The sequence below is a fragment of the Poecilia mexicana genome, unplaced genomic scaffold, assembly GCF_051168715.1.
Source record: "Poecilia mexicana isolate PSO_F unplaced genomic scaffold, ASM5116871v1 scaffold_6, whole genome shotgun sequence".
Taxonomy (NCBI): Eukaryota; Metazoa; Chordata; class Actinopteri; order Cyprinodontiformes; family Poeciliidae; genus Poecilia; species Poecilia mexicana.
The window spans coordinates 14,978,892-15,002,488 of NW_028263375.1; the positions used below are offsets into that span (position 1 = coordinate 14,978,892).

At 38.2% G+C, this 23,597-nt stretch overlaps 1 protein-coding gene across 1 annotated transcript in view; it reads left to right on the forward strand.

Moving 5' to 3' along the window:
* The window catches only part of pclob (piccolo presynaptic cytomatrix protein b), a 61,606-nt gene that overhangs the window by 20,683 nt on the left and 17,326 nt on the right, over nt 1-23,597 (forward strand). Inside the window, exons 12-24 of the mRNA XM_088006297.1 lie at nt 1,041-1,487; nt 1,615-1,767; nt 3,412-10,180; nt 10,667-12,228; nt 12,324-12,589; nt 12,946-13,768; nt 14,832-15,873; nt 19,184-19,210; nt 20,387-20,475; nt 20,587-20,662; nt 20,750-20,875; nt 23,168-23,276; nt 23,495-23,565. Coding sequence (XP_087862423.1) covers nt 1,041-1,487; nt 1,615-1,767; nt 3,412-10,180; nt 10,667-12,228; nt 12,324-12,589; nt 12,946-13,768; nt 14,832-15,873; nt 19,184-19,210; nt 20,387-20,475; nt 20,587-20,662; nt 20,750-20,875; nt 23,168-23,276; nt 23,495-23,565 — 11,560 coding nt within the window. The remainder of the gene's footprint in view (nt 1-1,040; nt 1,488-1,614; nt 1,768-3,411; nt 10,181-10,666; nt 12,229-12,323; nt 12,590-12,945; nt 13,769-14,831; nt 15,874-19,183; nt 19,211-20,386; nt 20,476-20,586; nt 20,663-20,749; nt 20,876-23,167; nt 23,277-23,494; nt 23,566-23,597) is intronic.

Below are 23,597 nucleotides of genomic sequence, written 5' to 3' on the forward strand. Positions count from 1 at the left end.
TTTGTAACTGATTCTTTGATCTTCACGGTGTGAATGTACATATAAATGGGTGAATGACTGAAAGTAGTGTGAAGTGCTTTGGAGTCCTCTAGCTTGATAAAGCTTTGTGTAGCACATTTTCCAAAATGTAATGAAATACTTAATTTTTTTATTGTGACTTAAACATTTAACTGGTAAGATGTTACAAATGTGTCTGCTACAGAAGAACTTTTGCTTGCTGACAGGTTTTTTTTTTTATCATTATTTCATCCATCCATTCATTATCTCTACCCGCTTAGCCATGTACGGTCATTGGGGTGGGGCTGGAGGCTGGAGGTGGGGGAGTTATAAAGATTTTTCCAGTGATTACCTAGAAGTATTTCAATAACTTTTGACATATTATTCTGAAATACAGTTGAATCATTTGTATTTTTAATGTGTTTTACTTTGTTCATTTTTATTACATATATTTCAAAATTTATGCTCCATTTAAATTGTTTTATCGTACGAGAGATGCTTGCCTTATTTCTAACCTGAAACAAACCTCTAAGCTGACTGAACATATTTTCAAATATAAATCACAGGTGTGTAAATAATTTTGTCTTAACTGTAAGGTTTTTGAACATTATCTGTGGCACAACAACCTAATTTTATTAGACTTAATTTCATGGCAAAATTATTTTGAAAACACTTGGTGGAAGAAATTGAATGTGTGCATAGGTTAAAAGCATAATAGGTTTAAATCCACATGTGTAATAGTTTTATACAGGTAAATTCCATGGAATTGTCATAGTATGAATTAGTTTGGTATGTTAGCTTGTATTCAACATTGTGTCTATGCTCTTGTATTTCTCAAAGTAAAATGTTTATTGATGCATTTGGCTATTGCTTTGTCTTTGAAAATATTCCAAATACAATCTTTAAATCAAATTCTTCAGTTACTGCTAACGTCTTTAATTGTAATACATTTCTCTTGTGTTTTATTTGCTTCTCAATATTTCTAAAGTGTGTTGTAACAGTTCTGTGTGGTCTGTTTTTTTTTTTTTTTGTTTTTTTTACAGAAGGAATGGTTGTGCTTGAGCTGCCAAACTCAAAGAGCTTTGTCGGGACAACTCGGAGATTCAGAACAAATGTCTCAACCTACATATGGGCCTCCAAAACCAGAAATCCAGGCAACATCAACTTCTGACATGGCAGCGTCCAAAACCTCACCCGTCAAAATTGAGCTCACAACTGAAGTCACGGCACCAAAACCTGTACCTGCCCCTACTGAGGGAGTACAAATAGTTTCAGTTACAACACTGAAGGAAGAACCTGCCAAGATAAAAAACTTAGCTCCTGTTCCTTCCATAGAAAAAGAACTGGAGAGAAAACAGTTAGTAACCATGACAGATGTTTCATCTGTTGCCTCAGATAAACAGTCTTTTGAAGATTCCATTCAAGAACCTGTCGTAGCAAAGCCTGATGTGTCAAGCACCAAAACTTCTGACATGGAAACTGTTAAAGAGGTAACAATGTTTGAAGTTGTTCCAGAGAAAAAATCCTAAGCCAGAGCTCCCTGTATCAGGGAGTCTAATTACAGAGGTGCAGACCAATGATCATATGAATCTGATGGACACAACTTCTTCTTTGCAGGAGAAACTGCAACCATGTTTACAAGAACAGGAAAAGGCAGTGGAATCTGGACAAATGATAGCAGCTTACAGCAAGGAACCGGAAGATAAGATGATTGAAAAGATTATTGACATCTCAACTCAAGTTTCACAGCCACTCCCTACAGCGAGACTGGTAAGAACAGTAATCAAATATATATTTTTTAAAATATTTCCGTTATTTATACCAAGAAGATTAATTTAATTGAGATCTTCCTCAGCACTTTCTCCTTTTTACATCACCCTTACAAACAAGGTTTGAAATTGAGGAACTACTTGAAGACACCATATTTTTTAGATGAATACATGTTTCCGGACAAAACTGACACTGGCCGCTTTCAGTTGTATTTTCTCTAAAAAGAGCTAATGAAAAAAAAAATTCATTTGTCCTTACATGTTAATTTTGTTTGTGTGAGTTGTGAAAACAATCACAGTTCAAAGTTTTAAGTAAGGCCTCAAGTGGTGCTGACATACAGTCCTGTGGTCAATAGTTTTCTTTGATATTTGGCAAATATATAGAATAATTTTGTTGGAATATCAAGTCAGAGAAAAATCAAGGAAAATCTCAAAGAACCTTAGCTTTTTTAAACAATATACATAAAAGCTGTCAACAATATATATATATATATATATATATATATATATCATAAACTTTTAAAGTTTTGCTTTATTTGAGATGATTACTTTTTGTTGTCATTATTGAGTTTTGGAATAGAAAAGGCATCAGAATTTGTGTGTTTATGTTTGCCTGTTAATTTACTGAGACTATAAATCCACATTGCACAATCAGTGATGAAAAACTTCGTACTGGTATTATGATGACGTGTAAGAAATTTGGACTAACAGCAAGCAGCTTATTCAAATTATAAAAGTGAATTTAAAAATGTCACTAAAAATTTTTTAGGCCATAAATAGTGCAACCCCAATAGCAATGAAGTTGGAATTGTGTGGAAAACATAAATAAAAACGGAATATAATGATTTGCAAATTGAATTCACTACAAAGACACAATATTTAATGTTCAAAGGATACAATATGTTGTTTTTTTGCAAATATTCATTTTGAATTTGATGTCTGCAATACGTTTCAAAAAAGTTAGGACACGGTCAACCAAAGACGGAAAGTAGATGAAAATGTTGTTTATAACATTCCACAGGTGAACAAATTAACTTGAAATAGGTTTATTGAAAAGCTCAGCTTTTCACAAGCAAGAATGGGGCAAGGTTCACCACTTTGTGAACAACTACATGCACAAATAGTCCAACAGATTAAGAACAATATTTTTTCAACGTACGATTGCAATAAATTTAGGGATTTTGTCATCTACAGTTCAAAATATCAAAAATTTCTGAAAATCTGGAGAAATCTCTGCAATCTAAAGTTGAAAACCAACATTGCATGCCTGTGACCTTTGATCTCTCTGGTGTACCACTGCATTAAAAACTGACATCATTATGGAACAGACTACCACATGAAAACCATGGCCAGTGAACATAGTTCATCAGTACATCTACAAGAAGTTAAAAGTCTTATGCAAAGGCAAAGCCTATATATCAACAACACTCAGAAACACCAAAGGGTTTTCTGGACCTGAGCTCATCTAAGATGGACTGTGTGTGTCCATGTGTGTTCGTGCATTTGCGTGTACCTACCTACATGTGTATTTGTGTATGTACGAACAAGTATTATTCACTTTTTGTTCAACGATAGACCATTTTTTTATTTTAGTATTACTTAGACATCGATTAATATTAATTGAACATTTCTTTTGTCATTTTAGGCCTCAGCTGAAACCAAAGAGGAGTCAGAAGAAAAGAGAAGAGATCTCCCTCAAACCAAGCAAGCAGCAAATACACTCAGTTTTGGAAAAGAAGAGTATGATGATGATCAACCCCAGATTTTACCTGTCCTTCAAGAACAGCCAGAGACAAAGATTTATGATACAGCGAAGAATGATTCAAGTATAGATCACTCTATGCCAGAAAAAGAGGAAGTTAAACCAGAGAGAAGGCGTTTAAGTTTCCAACCAATAGAGAGCAGTGAAAGTGAAGTTACACCTTCCTCATCCCCTAAAATTGGAAGGAGGATCTTAAAGGTTAGCACTGTTTCATCTAGCAGTGAGGACAAAACTGAAGGTGCTGATTCTTCCGTAGAAGATGATGAGTTCATCCGCAATCAGATTTTGGGTATGGGAGATGAGAAAGACATGTCCATATCAGAAGATGAGAAAGAAAGTAACTTAGAAAATGTGGAAGCTTTCCAGAATAGTACACTTGACAATGCTTCTATCAAAGATACATCTGTATTTAACAAGGGTGAATCAGATATCAATACCCAGACTGAATTACCCATTAAAAATGATGCTGCAATTTCTCAAAATATTCCCGAATCATTTCCAAAGACTCAGTTCAAGAAAGCTATTCCTGTATTGAGGCAGAGGCAAAGCACTGATGAAGAAATAGAGAGCATCACAGAATCCTTGTCAAAGGGTTCATCCAGTATTCAAGCATCAAGCATGACTCCAGGGTCTTCACCTACATCAGTTTCATCTTTGGAAGAGGACAGTGATAGCAGTCCAAGCCACAAGAAAGGTAGTGGGCAACGACACCATCGGAAAAGTAGACAGAGGCACCCCACTCAGCCTCTTCCTACTATTGAAAACTCCTCTGATGAAGAAAAGGCAAAGACACATGACAAACCATTGTCTTCACCCAGTGATGTGTCCTCTACAGAAGATTTAAGGCAGGTCACTGTCATCAACGAAGGCCATAAAACATTTGCCTCAGAGTACTCTGCCAGTAAAGAATCTGAACCAGAGATTAAGAGAGCTGTACAAAGAGGACGTAAACCTTCACCAACAGTAATACCTTACACCCCTTCTGATCAATTTGAAGAAAAAGACACAGCAGCAAAATCATTAAAGAGTGCTGAAGAAGCATATGAGGAAATTATTCAGAAAACAAAAACTATTCCAGGAGAAAGTCCCCCTGATATTGAACCCCTTTATGGAGGACTGGCAATAGAGGACTATCTTTATGAATCTTTAGTAGAGGAACCAGAAATTAAGATAAGTGAAACTCAAGAAGAACCTCAATTTGACACTGCGTCTCAATCTCTTAAAAAGCTCAGGTCCCCTGAAGAAGTTTATGAGGAGATGATGCAAAAAAAAAGGGAACTGATGATGATAGAGCAAGAATTTCAACAAGCCTGGACAGCAATGGATTCTTCCTCATTGGAGGCTTTGGTCCATGAGCTTCCTGCAGAGGCTGAAACCTGTGTGGTGACTATATCTGCTGAAGATGACATACCCACTGAAGATACTCAGATCACTGAACAAAAATATACACCTCCCTCAGATCTCGATACTTTAAGTGAACTACCAGTAAAGAGGAAAAAACGTCCAGCACCCCCACGCCCATCTGAGCCCCCTAGGCGCACTGAGGTAACAGTTGTTGCCAGTACTCCCAGTGGATCCATAACTTTTGTCAGGCCTATGGTTCCTCAAGATCCTGCACTCAGAAAGGCACTGTTTCCAATACCAGACCTTAAGATTACTCAGTGCTCATCTGGTGAAGAAGAGGATGATAGTCTTGCAGATGAGTATGCCATAGGTATTTCATCTGACATTACCCCCAGTGATGACTCTGAAACAAAAGAAGATCAGTCCATAAGTCCACCTTTGTCCGAAACCAACGACATGGAGCCTATATGTGTTGTTTGTGAAATTCCAGAGCCAAAGCCCATTCCAACTCCAATATCTGCCCCAGAACTAACAACTACACCTTCTCCTGTTTCACCAGTTTCACCCCCAACTTCACCAGCTTCTCCAGATTCTAGTTTGGCCTCAAATGTGTCATCATCATCTTCATTTCAGGCTCGAACACCACTTTCATCTGACTCAACTCCACTGTCCACACCAACCCCTCCAACTTCAATAAAAGACCATTCAGTTGAAGAAACCTTATTGCCATTGTCTACCACATTTGAAGAAGCACCATCAAGTGAAACATTAATTCCTTATTCTGATTTAGCCACTGTTGTAGTTACAATTCCAGATTTGGTATCTGATCCATCCAAAATTCAAGCAACACAGGCCGTTCAAAGAAAGCCTTCTACAACTAAGACCCCAGCTCCACCCTCGTTTGAGACTTCATCTGCAGTAACTTCTAAGGTCCAAATGCCAGACTTAGTTTCCGCTCCATCACAAGTACCAGTTAAAGTTCCACCTGTTCTACAAGTTTCAGCACCAAGTCCAGCACCTATTGTTGTCTCAGCTCAGCCTTTAGCCCAAATCACAGCTGCACCTATTGCTACCACAACTTCAGCTTCAACAAGTGATCTCTCATCATCAATCTCCGTGGTATCATGCCTCGAGCCCGTCATAGTCCAGATGCCAGATTTGGTTTCAACTAATGCTCCAATTATTTTACAAACACCACAACCAATCTCAGCTCTCGTAACTACCCCAGCTCAAGCTCAAGCCAAAGTAGTACATTCAGTCCCAGTACAATCATCTGTACCATTAATGAAAACAGTGGTAGTCCCAGCAAAGGTTCAGCCTGAGCAGGGAACTATATCATCTCCAGCATTAACTACTGTTGTCAAAAAGAAAGTTCCTCCTCCTCCCCCTCCTCGATCTACATCAGTTTCATTACCTGATACCACCTCTGAGATGCCCCTTATAAAGACAGCCATGTCATCTGCATCAGCTATTGCCCCCACAGTCACTGCCCAACCAATGCAATCTGTAGTTGTAGATATACAGCCAAGAATGGACATTGCACAATCAGGTAATGCACCTGTTCCTCAAGTAGTGACTCCAACTAGACAAGGGCATGTAGTTATCATTGTACCAAGCATGGAAAAAATATCTCTACTTGAACAAACCAAACAGGATAGAGATGATGCAGAGTCAAATGTTGCTTCTCGTGCATATGGTAGTCAACAAACTACAAATGATACACTGTGTACAGACACTTCAACTGTGAAAGTGCTTTCAGCTCCACTACTTCAACCTAAACCTACACATGGAGCAAAAGTGGTATCAAGTGGAGAAGTAACTCCTGTAACAGACCCAACCTCGTCACATCCAGCCCTTTTACCCAAATCACTTGGAAGCTCTGTTCCCACTTTAGTCACAAGCACTATAGCAACAGTTGCCCCTGTTTCTGTAACAGTGTCCAGTCCTTGTCATCTCTCTAAGCCTCCCCCACCCATACCACCCAAGCCTATATCAATTCCAGCTGGACTAGTTTTTACCCACAAGCCAGGAGAGAATATCAGACCTCCTCCTGTGGCACCCAAAGCAGCAACGCTGCCTAGAATGAAGGAACCTCCAAAAGCCCTGTCTCTTAGCCTTGCAAGACCTTCGGAGTCTAAACTGGGTACAACATCTCCCAAGTCACCTGTGTCCCCTAGGCATGCGAAATGTTTACAGACATATGTGGTGATCACTCTACCATCCGAGCCTGGCTCTCCAACTGATACAATAACAGTTCAAGCACCTGTTAGGCGAAGATCCATCCCATCTTCTGCAGTGTCAGACATTCAAACAACAGTACCAGAGAAGAAGACACCCACTGAAATTATTTCAGCACAGGCTACAGTTAGGAGGGCATCTGTGCCCACTATTAAGCATCCACCTCCAATTATTAAAGCAGTCAATGTGGAAGCAGAGCAAATAGAAACCTTTGAGGTGGTGACTGGCAAAGTACAAGCAGGGGAATTCTCTGCGCCCCCTGCTGTGCACCCAATTTTTTCTGTTGCTGATGTGATTACAGTGTCATCAGATCAGAAATCCTGCATCATGGCACATGCTGTAGCACCTACAATCAAGAAGCCATATATGTCACAACAAGACTCAATGACTCAACCCCATGTAACTTCTGAACCAACATCAGAATTATTTCCAAGACGTTATCTGAGAGATCAATCTATAGTAAATGAGCAATCTGAACCATATGTGTCTCAGTATCCATGTGCAGTTACAGAAGTGGGAACAGTATTTGCAGCAAGTTTATCTGAAGAGCCAATTATTCAATCAACCAAACCAATTGCAACTGTGCAACCAGGGTGTCTTGGGGAAGCTGTTTTTGTGCCAGAGCCATTGAAAACACATGTAGAAGTAGTTGTCCATGGGACACCGCCTACAGTACACTCTATAAATTATGATCAGCAAGTTTTATCTCAAATAGATGTGCAAAGTATAGAGCATATGGAACAAGACATGGATAAATGTGCCACAGAGGCAGTTCTGATTAGATCAGCAATACAAGATGAGAGTTATGAATTTGTAGCTGAAGAACCAGATACAGCGATTGAAGTTGTTGTTCACTATAAAGATGAAAACATACCTGGGGTTTTTGAAGAAGCATTCTCCTTATCGGAGCTCTCATCAACTCAACAAACTGATCAATCTTCAGAAAATATGGTTGTGGTGAGAGATCAGCTATTTACACACCAGCTAAATCTTGATGCTAAAGAAACTACAAAGTTTGAATACCCCACAGAAGTTGTCACAACTGACCCTGGTTTTAGGTTGCCTGAGGTTGCTGTAGTATCTCCTGTACCTCATCCTCTCACTGTTGCCACTGTTGTGACACCAACATCTAAAGTGTCTGAGTTAATGCAACCTACAGTTGCTGAAACTGTAGCTATTACAAGCATGGGGTCAACAGTGTCACATCATATGAAAGGAATTCAACAAGTTTCAACACAGAGAGATATTAGTCATACTCCCCAGCAGAGTGAAACAAGTCCAGCCACAATTATGTCATATCCTGTGGCATCAATGGAAGAAATGCCATTGCAATCTAGACATGAAAGACAAACAAGATTCCCACCAAAACATAAAGATGAAATGATTTGTTACATGCCTTCATCGGAGATACAACACCATGTACTTGAAGAATTCCCAGTCATAACAAATGATGAGACTACTTACAGAAGGAGATCATCTATCTCATCCATAGTACAACCACCATACACCACTAGTGATTCATTTACTTATCCTGCAGAGCTTGAAATGCCTGCTCAAGTAGCTAAAGCAGAGTCACTTGCTGCTGCTAGACAAGAATCCATAACCATGCAACAACCACATCAGTTTGCACAAATAATTACCATGCCAGCTGAAAAGGACTTTCCAGTGGTTGGCTATGAAGCTCAAGTATCTTACAGGAGGGAATCAATTCCATTATCAGAACAGCAACCAGAAGTCTCGACTCATCCATGTGAATATGATCGTTTACTGGACACAATTACTCAAGATGTACACACGCATATAAGCCCAGTATCCTCTGTACCAGAGATTCCACTAAGTGTATCTGTGGCTCCAGTCACCATCACCAAAATTCAACAGGAGTCAATTGAGAGCCAAGAGATAAGAGGACCAGAAAAGGTAGTCTCCAGTATGAGTCACATGTATTCCTCTTCAATTTCCACCTCAGGTCAGCCTCCTGAAAGCCTGTCTAGTCGGGTCACCCAAGTGGTCACCACTGAAGTGCAACGGACTACTGTTTCTGTTGTCCATGAAAGACTTCAACAAGTTCCTCCACAAAGCATAGCCATCACTATACAACCAGACATAGCGAAAGTCCAACCTCTCCCTAAACAAAATGGCAGGATTATTTATCCTGGTGATGTTATTGATTTACGCTCTATCAGGACAGGCATAAAAATGACAGAGCAAGGCATGGATCTGACGCCACCCGAGTCTTGCCGACAGTCTGTTTCAAGTGACTCAAGTGGACGTCATAGTACGGCAGTGCAGCCTGAGATTGTAAATCTTAGTGCTGAGCTTATCCCTGCAACAACACTGTCTGTTGTCACTGACAGCATCACAATAGTCACATGCACAGCAACCATTGCCTCATACAATACCACTCCAGCAGAGAAACCCCTTGATTTACAGGGTCGTGTTGCATCACTGCCGTTACCACTCACCACATCCACATACAAGCCATTTGAACCACTTGCACAAATTGTCTACAAACCTGTAAAGACCCCACCTGTATTCACTGATGTAGTGTCTATGACTCAAGACATACCCATGAATCTTTCCATTGAAGCTCTTGTCTCCTCTGGAGGAAAACAGTCATTGACTTCAGCACCAACAATTATCAGCAATGTAGGTCCTATTGTATCTCTTGAGGCTACGGGAGCCATGGACTTGTCAAACTATAAACCAGTGAGGGCAATGGTGGCATTGTCTGATACAGACCAAGGAGTGGTGACCTCTATTGTAGAGGATGATGGGGTTCCAATGGACCTTACTGCTGGCAGGAGGAGCATCTGCTGTGATGTAATTTACAAGCTGCCATTTACCGGAAGCTGCAGAACACAAGCTCCTGTAACAACTCAACCTGACAACCATGCTGGCTTCAAAGATCACGCAGGACTGTATAGCATTAAAGGTACTAATGGGATAAAAGCATCATTATCTGAGACTAATCTAACAAGCACACGACTGTCCTTCTATGATCTCAAAAATGACTACTTCAATGGCTCTTCTGACACAGCTGTTGACCTAACTGCTGCTAAGCTTTCAGCTGGTAAGCAAATCTTTCTATATATATATTTTTTGTATTCTATTAACTTGGCTTGCATGCATTTAGGACTGCACTCTTATTCTTCTTATAGGCAATACATTTTTATTTAAAGCCTTAATTTTCTCTTTAACATACAGCATACTGCACTCACTTTATGCTTCCAGTTTTGTGATGTTTAGCACTTAAGTTAATAAATAATGTTTTAATTGCCTGATTTGTTTTCTAACATGCATGGCATTTTCAAATAATCCCAACAATTTGTTTTGTTTTTCTTTTCTTCACACAGATGCATGTGTTTGCCTGCGTGTACTCCCTCAATACTTTGGTTTTGCATCCTGCTAACCAAACTATCTCCATAAATGCATGTGTTCTTTTTGGAACTCTTTCTAATTCTAATTGCATGGTCCTTAGAAAATAAGTTAGTTTTTTACTCGTAAAATTTCTAATGCTGTTTACTGAAAGAAATTTATATATTTTGAATTGTGACAGGCGAGGCACTAGACTTCACAAGCAAAGCAACCAGTGTCTACTCTGCGATGATTACTTCACCATACTCCCAGGTTCCTGCTGCTGGGTTTGGTGTAAATAGTGCTTTAAGAACCTCAGATGGAATAGTTTATTCCTCCGTTGCAGCACCAGTTCCATCCACATATGCAATTACAACTCAACCAGGTTCCATCTTCAGCACTACTTTTACCCCTATATCAACCGTGCAGGATCAGTCCTTACTGCATTCCTATGGATTTGTTCCAACAGAGTCAGGGCAGTTTGTTCCCTTTGAGGCAGAGCTATCTAAAGAGTTCTTCCCTACAGCCTTGGCTGACATAATAACCGGCTACCCCGAAATGTACTCAGACACCACCCTGGAAGCAATTGCTGCTTCTTTAGATGCTCTAGCTTCTTCACCAATATTCCCTGGCTTAGACAACACCAAAATGGCCCAGTATCAGATGGAGAGGGAGTTTCTAGAGTTAGAGAAGCTTAAGCAGCTATGTCTTGCTGAGGAGCTGGAATGGGAAAGACAAGAAATCCAGCGTTACAGAGAACAGGAGCAACTTATGGTGCAAAGAGAACTTGAAGAACTTCAAGCACTGAAACAGCAGCTTCTTCTTCAGCAAGAAGAGGAACATCATGCACACATGGTGGCCCAACAGGAGACCTATGCTCAACAGAAAGAACAGTTGCAGCAAATCCAACAACTCCAACTCCAACTCCAGAGGCAACTTGATGAGCACTACAGCAGTACTGGTATGACAGGAAACCTTTTAGAAGCTAAATATGCAGGGGTAGGGGACAGTGGTCAGTACTGGCCTGTAAAAGACGAGTCTACGCTTCCATCTACATTAACACAAACAGAACAACACCATGAGCAGCTTAACATAGTAAAACTTCCAGCTGACCAGGATCTAGGGAAAAAAATCCTTGACAGCGGTGTACAAACAGATGATGAAGACTCTGCAGAAAAGCAACAAATGGGAAGAAAAAAGAAAACAAAGAGAAACATTGATAGCTCAGCTCAGTCTGATGATGACGATCAAGATGAGTGGGATGCCCCCACCAAAGTTCGACGTCGTTCTCGAAAGCATAGCAGTGAAGGGAAACATGGCTCTAAGGTGTCTAGCATTGCCATCCAGACAGTAGCGGAAATTTCTGTGCAGACTGACCACTCTGGAACCATCAAGAAACCCAATGTCCAAATGGACACTAAGGTAGAAATCATCAAGCACATATCAGCTCCAGAAAACTTTCACAGAGGTGGCAGTCTGAGCTGTCAGACAGACACAGACAGAAGGAACTCACCTGTTGAGGTTGGATATAGCACACAACTAACGGCAGATGTCCCCTCTAAAGCTAAAGTTCTCTACAGCCAAGTCTCTCCATTATCTCCAGAAAAGTCCTATGGAGGACAAAGAATGCTAACTGCTGACCCAACTAGATTTTCCTCTGGCCCTCGAAGTTTAAAGGCTGGCCAGAAGTCTCTGTCAGATCCTAAATCTCTTAGTCCTTCAACAGAAGACAGAATTGGAGGATACTATACAGAAGGCTATTCTGTAAGTCTATTAAAGTTGTTTTGCAAATAAGTGGGAAAACTATTCAAAATAGATATTTTCTTATATACTATATATTATCTATTTCTGTGTTGTAGGTCAGAGGTTCTTCTTCTAGCAGTGGTAAGAAAGTAAAGCGAACCCTACCAGACCCCCCTCCTGAGGACGACACGTTGGCGGGAAGATCTGGATATAGCACCAACTCTGCTCGTCGCCGTCTTGCTCGCAGCACAACAATGGCCCGAGCAAAGATTCTGCAAGATATAGACAAGGAACTTGATCTGGTGGAGAGGGAATCCTCTAAACTACGCAAGAAACAAGCTGAGCTTGATGAAGAGGAAAAGGAGATTGATGCCAAGTTGCGGTGAGTTGCTGCACGTGTATACACTGAAACAAATAACCAAGTTCTACAGACTGGGTAGTTTCAGATTTTGTTAGAAAAATAATTAAAGCAACAATCAGCAGATAAATAATTACAGAGATACCATTTAGTTAATCTGTATTAAGTTATTTGTCTTATGTTCATGTGCATGATTCCTTTTTTACCTTAATAGCTTATGGGCTAAAAGACTACCTTGACAACACTCAATGAGACCTCTCCACTCTTACACATAGTAACAGGTACAAATGTGTGAGAAAATGGAACATTGTTTGGCTATTTAAAGTGTGCTCTGATAACTGTTGGTGTTTGGAATCTCAAACATTTTTCCATTGATCTAGGTATCTGGAGATGGGTATAAACCGTCGAAAGGAGGCCTTGTTAAAGGAAAGAGAAAAGAGAGAAAGGGCATATCTCCAGGGGGTGGCGGAGGAAAGAGACTACATGTCAGACAGTGAGGTTGGCAACATAAGAGAAACTCGAGGGGAAGGCCTGGAGAGACCACGGACCGCTCCTCAGTCAGAATTTGATCAATTCATCCCCCCCCAAACTGAGGCTGATTCCCAATACAACACCCTTACAAGTCCCTATTCTCAATATGGTCAGTACGTTCCTCAGACCCAAACCACAAGCCATTACACCCAGCAGAATTTGTATCAGCAGCAGTCCCTATACCATCAACAGGTGTCTCCTTACCAAACACTAACGCTCTCCCATGCTCAAGCTCAGCCTAGCAGCTACCAACATGCTTTGCTTTTGCAACAAGGAAAGCAGCGTCAGACCACCTTGTCTGAGTTAGAGCCCAAAATTACCACCAACTATGAGGTGATACGCAACCAACCTCTGCTCATTGTTCCATCTTCTACAGAAAGTGGCTATGGGGTTGCTCACATAGGTGGCAAGTATGGCAACTTAGATTTGAGGTTAGAGGAAAGAAGTATGGCCTCTAGTCCCATGTCAAGTATTTCTGCTGATTCCTTCTATGCTGATATTGACCATCACAATGCCCGGAACTATGTGCTTATAGAGGACATAGGAGAGCTTACCAAGGCTTCAACAGGACTTGGCAGTTCTGCCATGGGTTCTGGATTTAGCCTGCCTGATAAAGAGCTATCAAAAGCAGACAGACTACTCAGGGCAGCTGAAGCCAGGCGTACAGCAGAGGTAAATATTTTATTATTGTGTCATTTCGTGTTACATCCCATCTTTATCTTTTTAGATGTTTATGTTTGATTATTTAGCTTTTTTGATCATTTGGATTTGCATTTCAACATTGACGATTGCAAATTAACTATGTGTGACAAGATTTCCCGTATTACATCTTCAGTTATTTTTCTTATTTTATCATCATCTTATTATTGTAAAAGTGAACTCAAATTATTATTTAAATGTAGGTAAAATGTATTTGACCTTCTAACTTTACCAGAAATTTTACTCCACCTTGTAAATATATTAAAAATACTTTAACTGACCCACTGTGTGTTATGTTAGGAAAAGAACATTTAGTAAGACAAGCCTACAAAAAGCATTACCTAATTGTAAAGTGGAAATGAAACAACAAAAGGTTAACATTTTTTACAACAACTTTTGTCAGGTCCCTACTAGACCAGCTGTAGAAATATATATAGTGTTTTTTGTTTTTTTTTAACCAAGGACTTCAAACTTGTCAGGTTGAAAGGCAATCAACTTGAATCAAAATCAAATTTTAAGTCATTAGATCTAAACCTTTTTTGTTGATTTGGCTGTTTGTTTAGGCATGCTGTACAGTCTCTAAATGGTTGTCTTCCAGAAGAGCTCTGTATTTATCTATATCCATCTTAACTCTCACCAGCTTTCTTTACAAGAAAAGCAACCTCGCCATTCCACTGCCAAATGTTACATACTGCCCCACTTTTTTTTTAAAAATTTTTCCAAAAAGTGAAAAACTGTCATTTTCCAACCACTTCATGGCTTATCAAATAACATTCCTCATGGAATGCATTAAAATTTATGGTTGTGACATGACAACATGTGGAAAAAGTACAAGGGGTAACAGAGATTTGCAAGGCACTATATGGTTATGGCAACATTATAAGAACTTTTGACGTAATTGAAGAAACTTCATTGATAAATGTTTTATTTGTACTTAACATTTGTCAATTCATTGACAGATCATATGTAATATATATATAAAAAGTGGTTGAAATATGTTCACACTAATATTCATTTCCTTATTTCTATACATCAGGTAGCTGAATTTTTGGGCTCATCGCGCTATGGAAAAGGAGAAGATGACTCTATGGAGGAGCCCTATGAACTGAAGTTGCTGAAGCAGCAAATCAAGCAAGAGTTTAGACGGGGAACTGAAGGGCTAGAACATTTAACAGGCCTTGGTCTTTCCCAGTATCTCTCGAGTGATAGCAGTTTTCGCCACTTCCCTAAAGGAGAGAAATATAGCATTGGAAGACTCACTCTTGAAAAGCAGGCTGCAAAGAACCTTCCCGCAGCTATGCTTTACCAGAAACAGATGAAGAACAAAAAGGCATTGCTCGACTCAAAGGCCATCACAAAATTTTCCCCAATTCAGGAGAGTAGGGACCTTGAGCCTGAATTTGGTAGCTACATGGGATCTGGAACTTCTTCTGTGTCCAGTCTAGCAGCTAGGGCTAGGTTACTTCAGGATGAAATTACGTTTGGGTTAAGGAAAAATTTGTCTGAGCAGCAAAAATATTTGGGGTCTTCTTTAGGAGCCAACCTTTCAGGTTCTCTTAACCTTGGCCAGTCCCTTAGCTTAGGGTCCACTATCAGAGGCAACATTCAGGAGGATGGCACATATCCAAGTGGCACTCGATCCCGTCCCTCTTCTCGACCCTCTTCCCGACCATCGTCTATATATGGCTTAGATCTGTCTATCAAAAGGGATCTCTCTAGTTCCTCACTCAGACTAAAGACAGAGGGGGAGGTCCTGGACGCAGCATTTGCTCCTGGAGTCTCCAGAGCAAAACCTACTAGTTTGCCTATCAGCCAAAGCCGGGGCCGTATCCCCATTGTGGCTCAGAACTCTGAGGAAGAAAGTCCTCTGAGCCCAGTGGGGCAGCCTATGGGTATGGCTAGAGCTTCTGCTGGTCCTCTGCCTCCCATTTCTGCTGACTCTAGGGATCAATTTGGGTCTAGCCATTCCTTGCCAGAAGTACAACAGCATATGAGGGAGGAATCTCGGACACGTGGCTACGATAGAGATATCGCATTCATCATGGATGATCTGCAAGGTGCCATGTCTGACAGTGAAGGTAAATGGAGTCTGAGACTGTTGCAGCAGTTCAACTGTGCGGACCTGCTTGTAATGCATGCTAATGCCGAGTGGTTTTACTGACTTTATGCGTAAACCGTCTCTTTTACAACTATCAGTGCTTCAATTAATTGTTTGTGATACTTTCCTATATTTTTCTTTGACTTGGTAAATTTAAAGTTTGCATGTTTTTTCTTTGTTTTTGTTTCTTTTATATAACTAACTCAAAAGTACATTAAACTCTCAACCTGAGTTTATGTATGTTACCATTCAATTCTGTCCAGTTTTGGTGTGATTTCATTTGCATGTTTTAAGTTCTTCACTGGTAAATTTTCCCCCAAACTCTCAAAACACAGAAATTTTAATAACTATACATGTTTTCTGTGTTAAAACCATCTTGTTTTTATGAGAGCTTAAGACTTATGAATAGTACTACAAATACATACTATACAAAATATGTTTTGAATGTTTGGTAAACAAGTCAGGTCACTACCACTTTAATGTTAAATGTAGCAGAGCAACATTTATAGTACTTTTGAATCTTAAACAATAAGTTAAGATGGAAAGTCAAACTGTTTTAACACAAATTTAGTTTAGCAGTTTCTAGTATTATTCTGTATAAATGTGATATATGCTGCAGCATATGTTAAATATTGCAAATAAATAGCACAAATATTATATTATCCATGACATATGCATGTACAATCTAACATGTAATTGCCGTGTTGTATGCAATTTGCCTCACCTATAAATCATGAATGCCTACAATATTTAAGCAGAAATTCTAGTCTGAGTTTACTTTAGTCATGGAGCTGCTTCCACAATAATCTGGAATATATCTGCAACAAATTAGTCTTCAGAACAAAATGGTCTGAACTTGGTCATCACTTCTTAGTAACTATTACATAAGTCTTCAGTGTGGCAAAATCATTTTGATATTTATATAATCTTGCCATTTTTAATGTGGTAAAATAACTCTGGCTAGTAATGTTTAATACTTCCTTCTCATTCAATGACAGAAACAGTGCAAAGTAATCTGATACACAGACTGGCTTGTACATTTGTAATAATAACTGCCTCTATGGAAAAAGCAGTAACTATTTTTACTATAGATTTTTGTGTGATTTAGTCATGTGTGTCTCATTTGTGTTGGTGTGTATATAATCTTGGATTATTTTTTTTCTGTATTTTGCATCCTTGCATGTTGTGTATTGCGTGTTTTCCATTTCCATGTTAATAAAATTTATATTTTTGGCTTGTTGTTTGTTGTGGATGTCTCGTTGAGGTGTGAGATGTCCATTTACTCTAGTGATTGAAAGCAAATATTGAAATGGACTATTCATTTCAATAAATGTGTAATTGGTAGTGTTCAAATTTATCTTATTAAAACAACTGACAAGAAGCATTATAAATAATAGTGAGTTTAGATAACTTTCTGTATTATGTAAAGTCATGAGTATTTACATTCATACACAAATGTTACAGAAACCTAAGTGGTTCACCATAAACACTTTTTAAAGACGGTAGTACTTACCATGGAATTATATTAAAGTGTATATCTGCCTTTATTACAGTGCTAAGTGAGTCCATGCTGGTTTTAAGCAGAGGTGATGCCAGAATCTTTCATGAAAGTGGTAGAGTATCCTACAGCAACTGAGAGACCAGTTATTATATTTTTAAATAACAATAAATATTACAAAAGCTCTTTGTTTGAATGCCCAAAAAATATATTTTGTACATGTTTCTGCCTGGAATCATCCTTCAGGCAAGCAATATCACGTAGTGTCTTGGAAAAGTATTTTTTTACATTTTGTCATGATTTTATCATAGAATTCACCACAGAGTAGCACAATAGTTGAGAAAGAATTGAAGTGTGGGAGAAATGACCGTTTTCAATATTTATTTTATTTTTTTACAAAGAAACATCTGAAAAGTGTGGCACACATTTATATTCAACTGCCTTTAGTCTAATACGACAAAATAAAACACCACCAAGGCCATTTTTAGGTAGATCATGAGCAGTATAGTCTGATGCTGGTTAGAAAGGGGAGACAGAGAGACTTATGCAGAGTGTCAATTATGCCAGAACTGCCACTGACTGCAAACCTACCAAAACATGTATGTCCACCTAAACATATTGTGGCTGCTTCCTTCCTCCCAGCAGCTGTAAGTCTATAACCACCACTCCTCCCAACAAACTCAGTAAGTTCTTTACATGGTTGCTGTTATTTTCAGTTTAAAATATTCTTGTAAGTAATCTGTAATTGTTGCACACAAGTACACAAAGCAGTTTGTATTTATTTATTTATTTATTATCTTTTTTACCCTGTTGCACATTTCTTAGTATCTAAATGTGATATATTTGTAACTGAGTAATTTAAAAAAGAATGGCAATTATACAAGAAGTCAACTCTGAAGGAACTGAAAAGAAACACTGTGGAAGGACAAACTGTTGTCTAAAAGTTAGGAACTCCACAAATCTGCCCTTACTAAAGAGTGTCAAGGAAAAATCTTTTGTTGAGAAAAAGTCACAACAAATCCAGCTTAAGATTTTCAACAGTTCGATATACAAGGGTATTTCAGGAGGGTTTGCTTTACTTGCTTATCACTCTGATCAGATGAGACCAAAATTGAAAGTTTTGGCTATATATGCCAGAAAACAAACACTGCACATCACCCTGAACATACCATGCCCGAAGTGAAAGATGTTGGTAGCATCACGTTGTGGGAATGTTTTTTTTTTTTTTTTTTTTTTTTTCACCAGAATAGTAAAGTCAGATTAGATGGATGGAGCAAAACTGGGCAATCCAGGAAAAAATAATTAAATCTACGGGCTTTAGAAGACCTGGGAAATTGCAGAAATTCAAATTCCAACAACACAACAACCCTAAGCAAAGATTTTTAATATGCACAACGTAAGACATACAGCTGACTTACCTTTGGTATTACATCTTAACTCCATGGACTAAATACAAGTACAAATGCATGCCACACTTTCTATTTTTATTTATTTCTTTTTTTTTAGTGACAATTGTTCTTTTCACTTAAGACTCATTTAAAATCCCTTCTTCCTAGAATACAATGAAATTTGTGGATGAAACATGACAAAATGTAGAGAATTTCAAGGGGCTTCAATACTTTGACAAGACACTGTAGTAGGAGAAATTTCAAGCATGTGTCTTCCTGGTTAATGCTTTCAGTGTATGTGATTCCCTATACTCTCAGTATAAAACCTTAGCAAACATTTGTGAGATAAGAAAGCATATTTTGAGAAAAAATTCTGAAAAAAAACATATAACTTTGTACCCCAGCCGGAGGCCCAAACTGGAATATAGAAGGTGAGACAGCATTTTAATTTCATGTAGTTGCATAGAGAATTGTGACTTCATGCTGCACATCATAACTCTGAATGGTCCACTTCTCTGGCTGATTCTGTAAACATACCAGACTCATGCTGGAATGAACCACCCTCTCACTAGTATATAGTGCATATCATTTAGCATACCCGTAGTATCTGACATGTTAGTTTTATTTTGGAATGAACCATGGTGAATTAAGATTTTTTTTCAGGAATGTCTGCTCTGTGGTTCTGTAACCATTCTGACTCATTTCTAGTATTCATGCTCATGCACAAAAAAAGGCAAAATCATGCGTATATATGTTCACCAGTGTCCACAAGAACTATGTTGAAAGTGCTACCCACTGCTTTTTTCTCCAAGACATACAGCAGTTCATTTGCAGTCATCATTATTGGTGCACCTTATTTGTAGAATTGAATCTATGATCATATCCTGTTTAACCAACCTATATTTATTTTTCTACACATATAATTAAGATTTTTCTGAATTGCAAAATCTTGATTGTAAAACCTGCAAAATCTCCCAATAATTCCTTAAGCTTAAGATGTATTAGGCTTCTGTTGGATGGGTTTTGGGGAGATTTAGAGAGAATTCCCCTCAGAGAGTTTGTCAGGATTATGTCAACATAGTACTGAAATGTCATAGTTACACGGATTTACATTCTAAACCCAGCACTTTGAATAAAATGTATCAAATCATCAAATGCTTCCATTAGAAACGGTTTGTGTTTTAGAAAATATTCATCTATTAATTGATTTAAAAAAAATCAGTCTTGGACAAGCTATTGATTGAAATATCAGTTTTCAAAAATAAGAATATTGAGATCAGAGGTATTGCAAGGCATAATAAACGTGTTGTTAAAAACAGATTTCCCTTATATATTGTTTGATGAACATTTTGTATTGAATAAGAGAGTTTTTACAGTTACTTTCCTTTTACTTATCTAGAGGATACATATCTGAGATCTTAATGCATTTTAGCAAATGAGGCGTTCAAACAATTTATTTAAAATTGGAAAAAAGAAAAGAAAAAAAAAGATTGCTGGGTTAAGATTCATCCAGCTATAGGGGAATTTGTCATCAGCTGTGAAGTTGATTGCCATTAGCTGTGAATTTGATTGTGTAATATTTTGAACAATTTTCTCTCCTTGTTCAGCCTACCACTTGAGGAGAGAGGACACAGATTGGTTTGATAAGCCAAGAGAAGGGCAGCCTCAGAGTGGATACATGTCAGACAGGAGACAGGTGCGGCCTCAGCATCAGTTTCCTATGTAAAATTCTCCAGAATTGTTTGAGAAGTCTTGTAATACTTTTTTTTTCTTTTTTTTCAATAAAATTCTTAAATTATTTCTTTAGATGAAATTGGTTCCTTACACCTTCCCTCACACTCGTGTGAAGCTTAAGAGAGACATGACAGACACCAGCGTCTCAGGTAAAGCACAAACACATGGACACTGTGAAATGGTCAATGGGTTTTATGCTTCAGATTTTTATGATTACAATCTATTTTCTGCCTCAGGCAATGGACTTGGGGTCCGAGTCGTGGGTGGCAAGGAGATTCCAGGCAGTCGTGGTGAGATTGGAACCTACATTGCTAAGGTTATTCCTGGAGGCATGGCGGAACAAACAGGGAAAATTGTAGAGGGTAAGTGGATAATGAAAAGGAATCTTAAGGCAAGAGTAGGTCAACATTAAGATAAGGGAAATTATAGAGCTTACCAATGCATGACAACGTCATCGGAGTCAAGTATTGCCCAAGTTATGCATGCAAACTGTAGGAAGTTACCTAAACCCTCCAAAGAAGCGTAAATAATGTTTAACTGTTTCAGTTTAACAGTTTGCCTTAACATTCATTAACTGTACATATTTATTTAGTTTAGAGTTGTGAATGCATTTCTCTGAAATCTGATGATTATATTTTTCAGCAGGCAAAGTAGAGTAAAAGAGTTAGTACATGTGTAAGACAATTATCCTTAATGTATGTGGTGCACTTTGTAAAATTGCATATTCATAACTTAAATGTTCTAATTTGAATTATTTAGCCTGCCATGAGAGAAAAAAATGGGGGTTCAATTTTTATAATCATCACTCTGTCACAGTTTTAAAAGAAATAGTGAATTAGCAAGCTAAACATTTAGCGTATAAGCTACGTATTTATTTTACAAATTAAATATTTAGATTGGTGCTAAATATTTAACATACAAATTCACTGCTGTCATAGGAGAGGCACATAAAGATTATGTGTCTTTCTGTGGCAGGCTGTGCATTGGGAGCTGGGCCTTCAGAGGGACTTTACCAATGTACAATGTAGTAAAGCTACTCTTATATCTATTTTTCCAAAAATTTTATTAAAGTCAACATTACCAGTACTGTCCCTGAACACAGAAAACAACAAAATTAACCCACACTTTTTTCACAACAATGGCAGACCTATGTGTTCTGTCTGTGCAGCTCCACCTCTTCAGATTATCTGGTGTCTTAAAGTATCATCTTAGTAAATAAGCATAATTTGCATGTGCCAGATCATATGTGCACCTCTGTGCTTATTATATAAATTATGAACTTATAAAAACACTTAAGGAGTGGTAATCAGGATATATATATTGTTAATGGAAAATTATTCCTTATTTTCAAAGATCTTTAATGTCAGGAGGTAAAACAACTGCTATGTAACCTGGTTCTATTGTGGATAATTGATATTTGCCTTATCTAACACATATTGTCTGAAATGTAAGATGTAACTCTTTTTGTAATGGAAATTAGTTTTTATTTTTCGTTTTGTTTATTATTATAATATTACCATTTAAATTTAAAACACCATTTCTACTGTGGACTCGATTCTGTTTCCATTAGGCATACTTCTTGGGTTGACTTGATAGATATTTTCACTCATCTCTAGCTTTGTTGTTGCTCGGTTTGTCATGAGAAAGTCTGCCATGTCTAATTAAAATGTGGAAAACTCCTCCCCCACATTAGTGGGCTGTGTTAGTCATTAAACTATATTTAGCTTCAGAAATACACAAAGGGCAGCACTGAGAAATACTCACACTGTAAATGAACCTGTAAATTGCTACTTCATTTGTTCTTAAAATCCCTATACATTACAATAATTGATTTTCTGAAGATGACAAATCAAACAGGGGTAACAGTGAAGATTAACTGCCATGTAAAGTGAGTAACAATGTCATATAGGTCCAGTGCCAAATTTTGGAGAGAAAACCTGGCTATTAGTATTGGTGGGAATAGTGACAATGCTATGATTCATTAACATATTTTTTCATACAGATAAAATGACAATAGCATATTTCCTCTCAACAGGACAGAGTAATTGTGTTTCTTTTAAACTGGCTATGTTACTTACAGTTAGTGATGTGATTCACATGGATTTTATTATCTTGGTCTCTTTTAGGTTCAAATGTGTATTGTTTCTAAATACTAATTTCATAACGGTAAATGGACTGAATTTATATAGCGCTTTTCCAATTATTTTGAGTCATATTCACCCATTTGCACTCACACCATTTATACATGTATAGGCAGTTTGGGGTTAAGTGTCATCGACGTGTGGCAGGAGGAAGCTGGAATCAAACCAACAATCTTCCGATCACAAGACGATTACTCTACCCTGAGAGCCACAGTCGCTCTGTAATTCCACTGCATGTAACTGTAATTTATTTTTTAAATAAAAATTAAATGATAAAAAAAAAAAAAAAAAAGTAAGACTACTAAACTTTATTTTTTCACATCTGTCCTCTGATTCTAAAATGTTGCATAAAGGACACAAATGTCAATTTTTTTGGTAGATTGCAGTGAAAACGGAACTTTCTGGACCAAAATATTGTTAATTTATACATTGGGAAATAAAGCCTGAATGAATAAAAAGTCTGGAAAGTGAAAAGCATGCTTTTGTTTTTAACCTGACTTCATCTTGTTGCAGGGATGCAGGTGTTGGAATGGAATGGAGTTCCGCTAACAGGGAAGACTTATGAAGAAGTGCAGTGCATTATGGGCAAGGCTGGTGCAGAGGCGGAGCTCTGTGTGAGACTGTGAGTAACATCTGTCAATGTTTATCTCCCAGTCTCTCAGGTACTCTCACATATTTTGTTGCAATAAGGCAACATAGCACCTTTGATCAGAATCCCTCCACCCCTCTGTTCATCTTATTTATTCATCACCTCTTCATCTGTCAGATTTTTAATGTGTGACTTATTGCTTCTAAGGCACGCAATTTATAATTCCATAATTTATTCTCTCTGAATCCAAGCAGTGACCTTAATATGCTGTCTGACCCTGAGCACCCACAGGCCCTGGATCACCATATCCAACTCAAGGCTGGTACGCATTAAAGATTTATTGATATGTCTGAA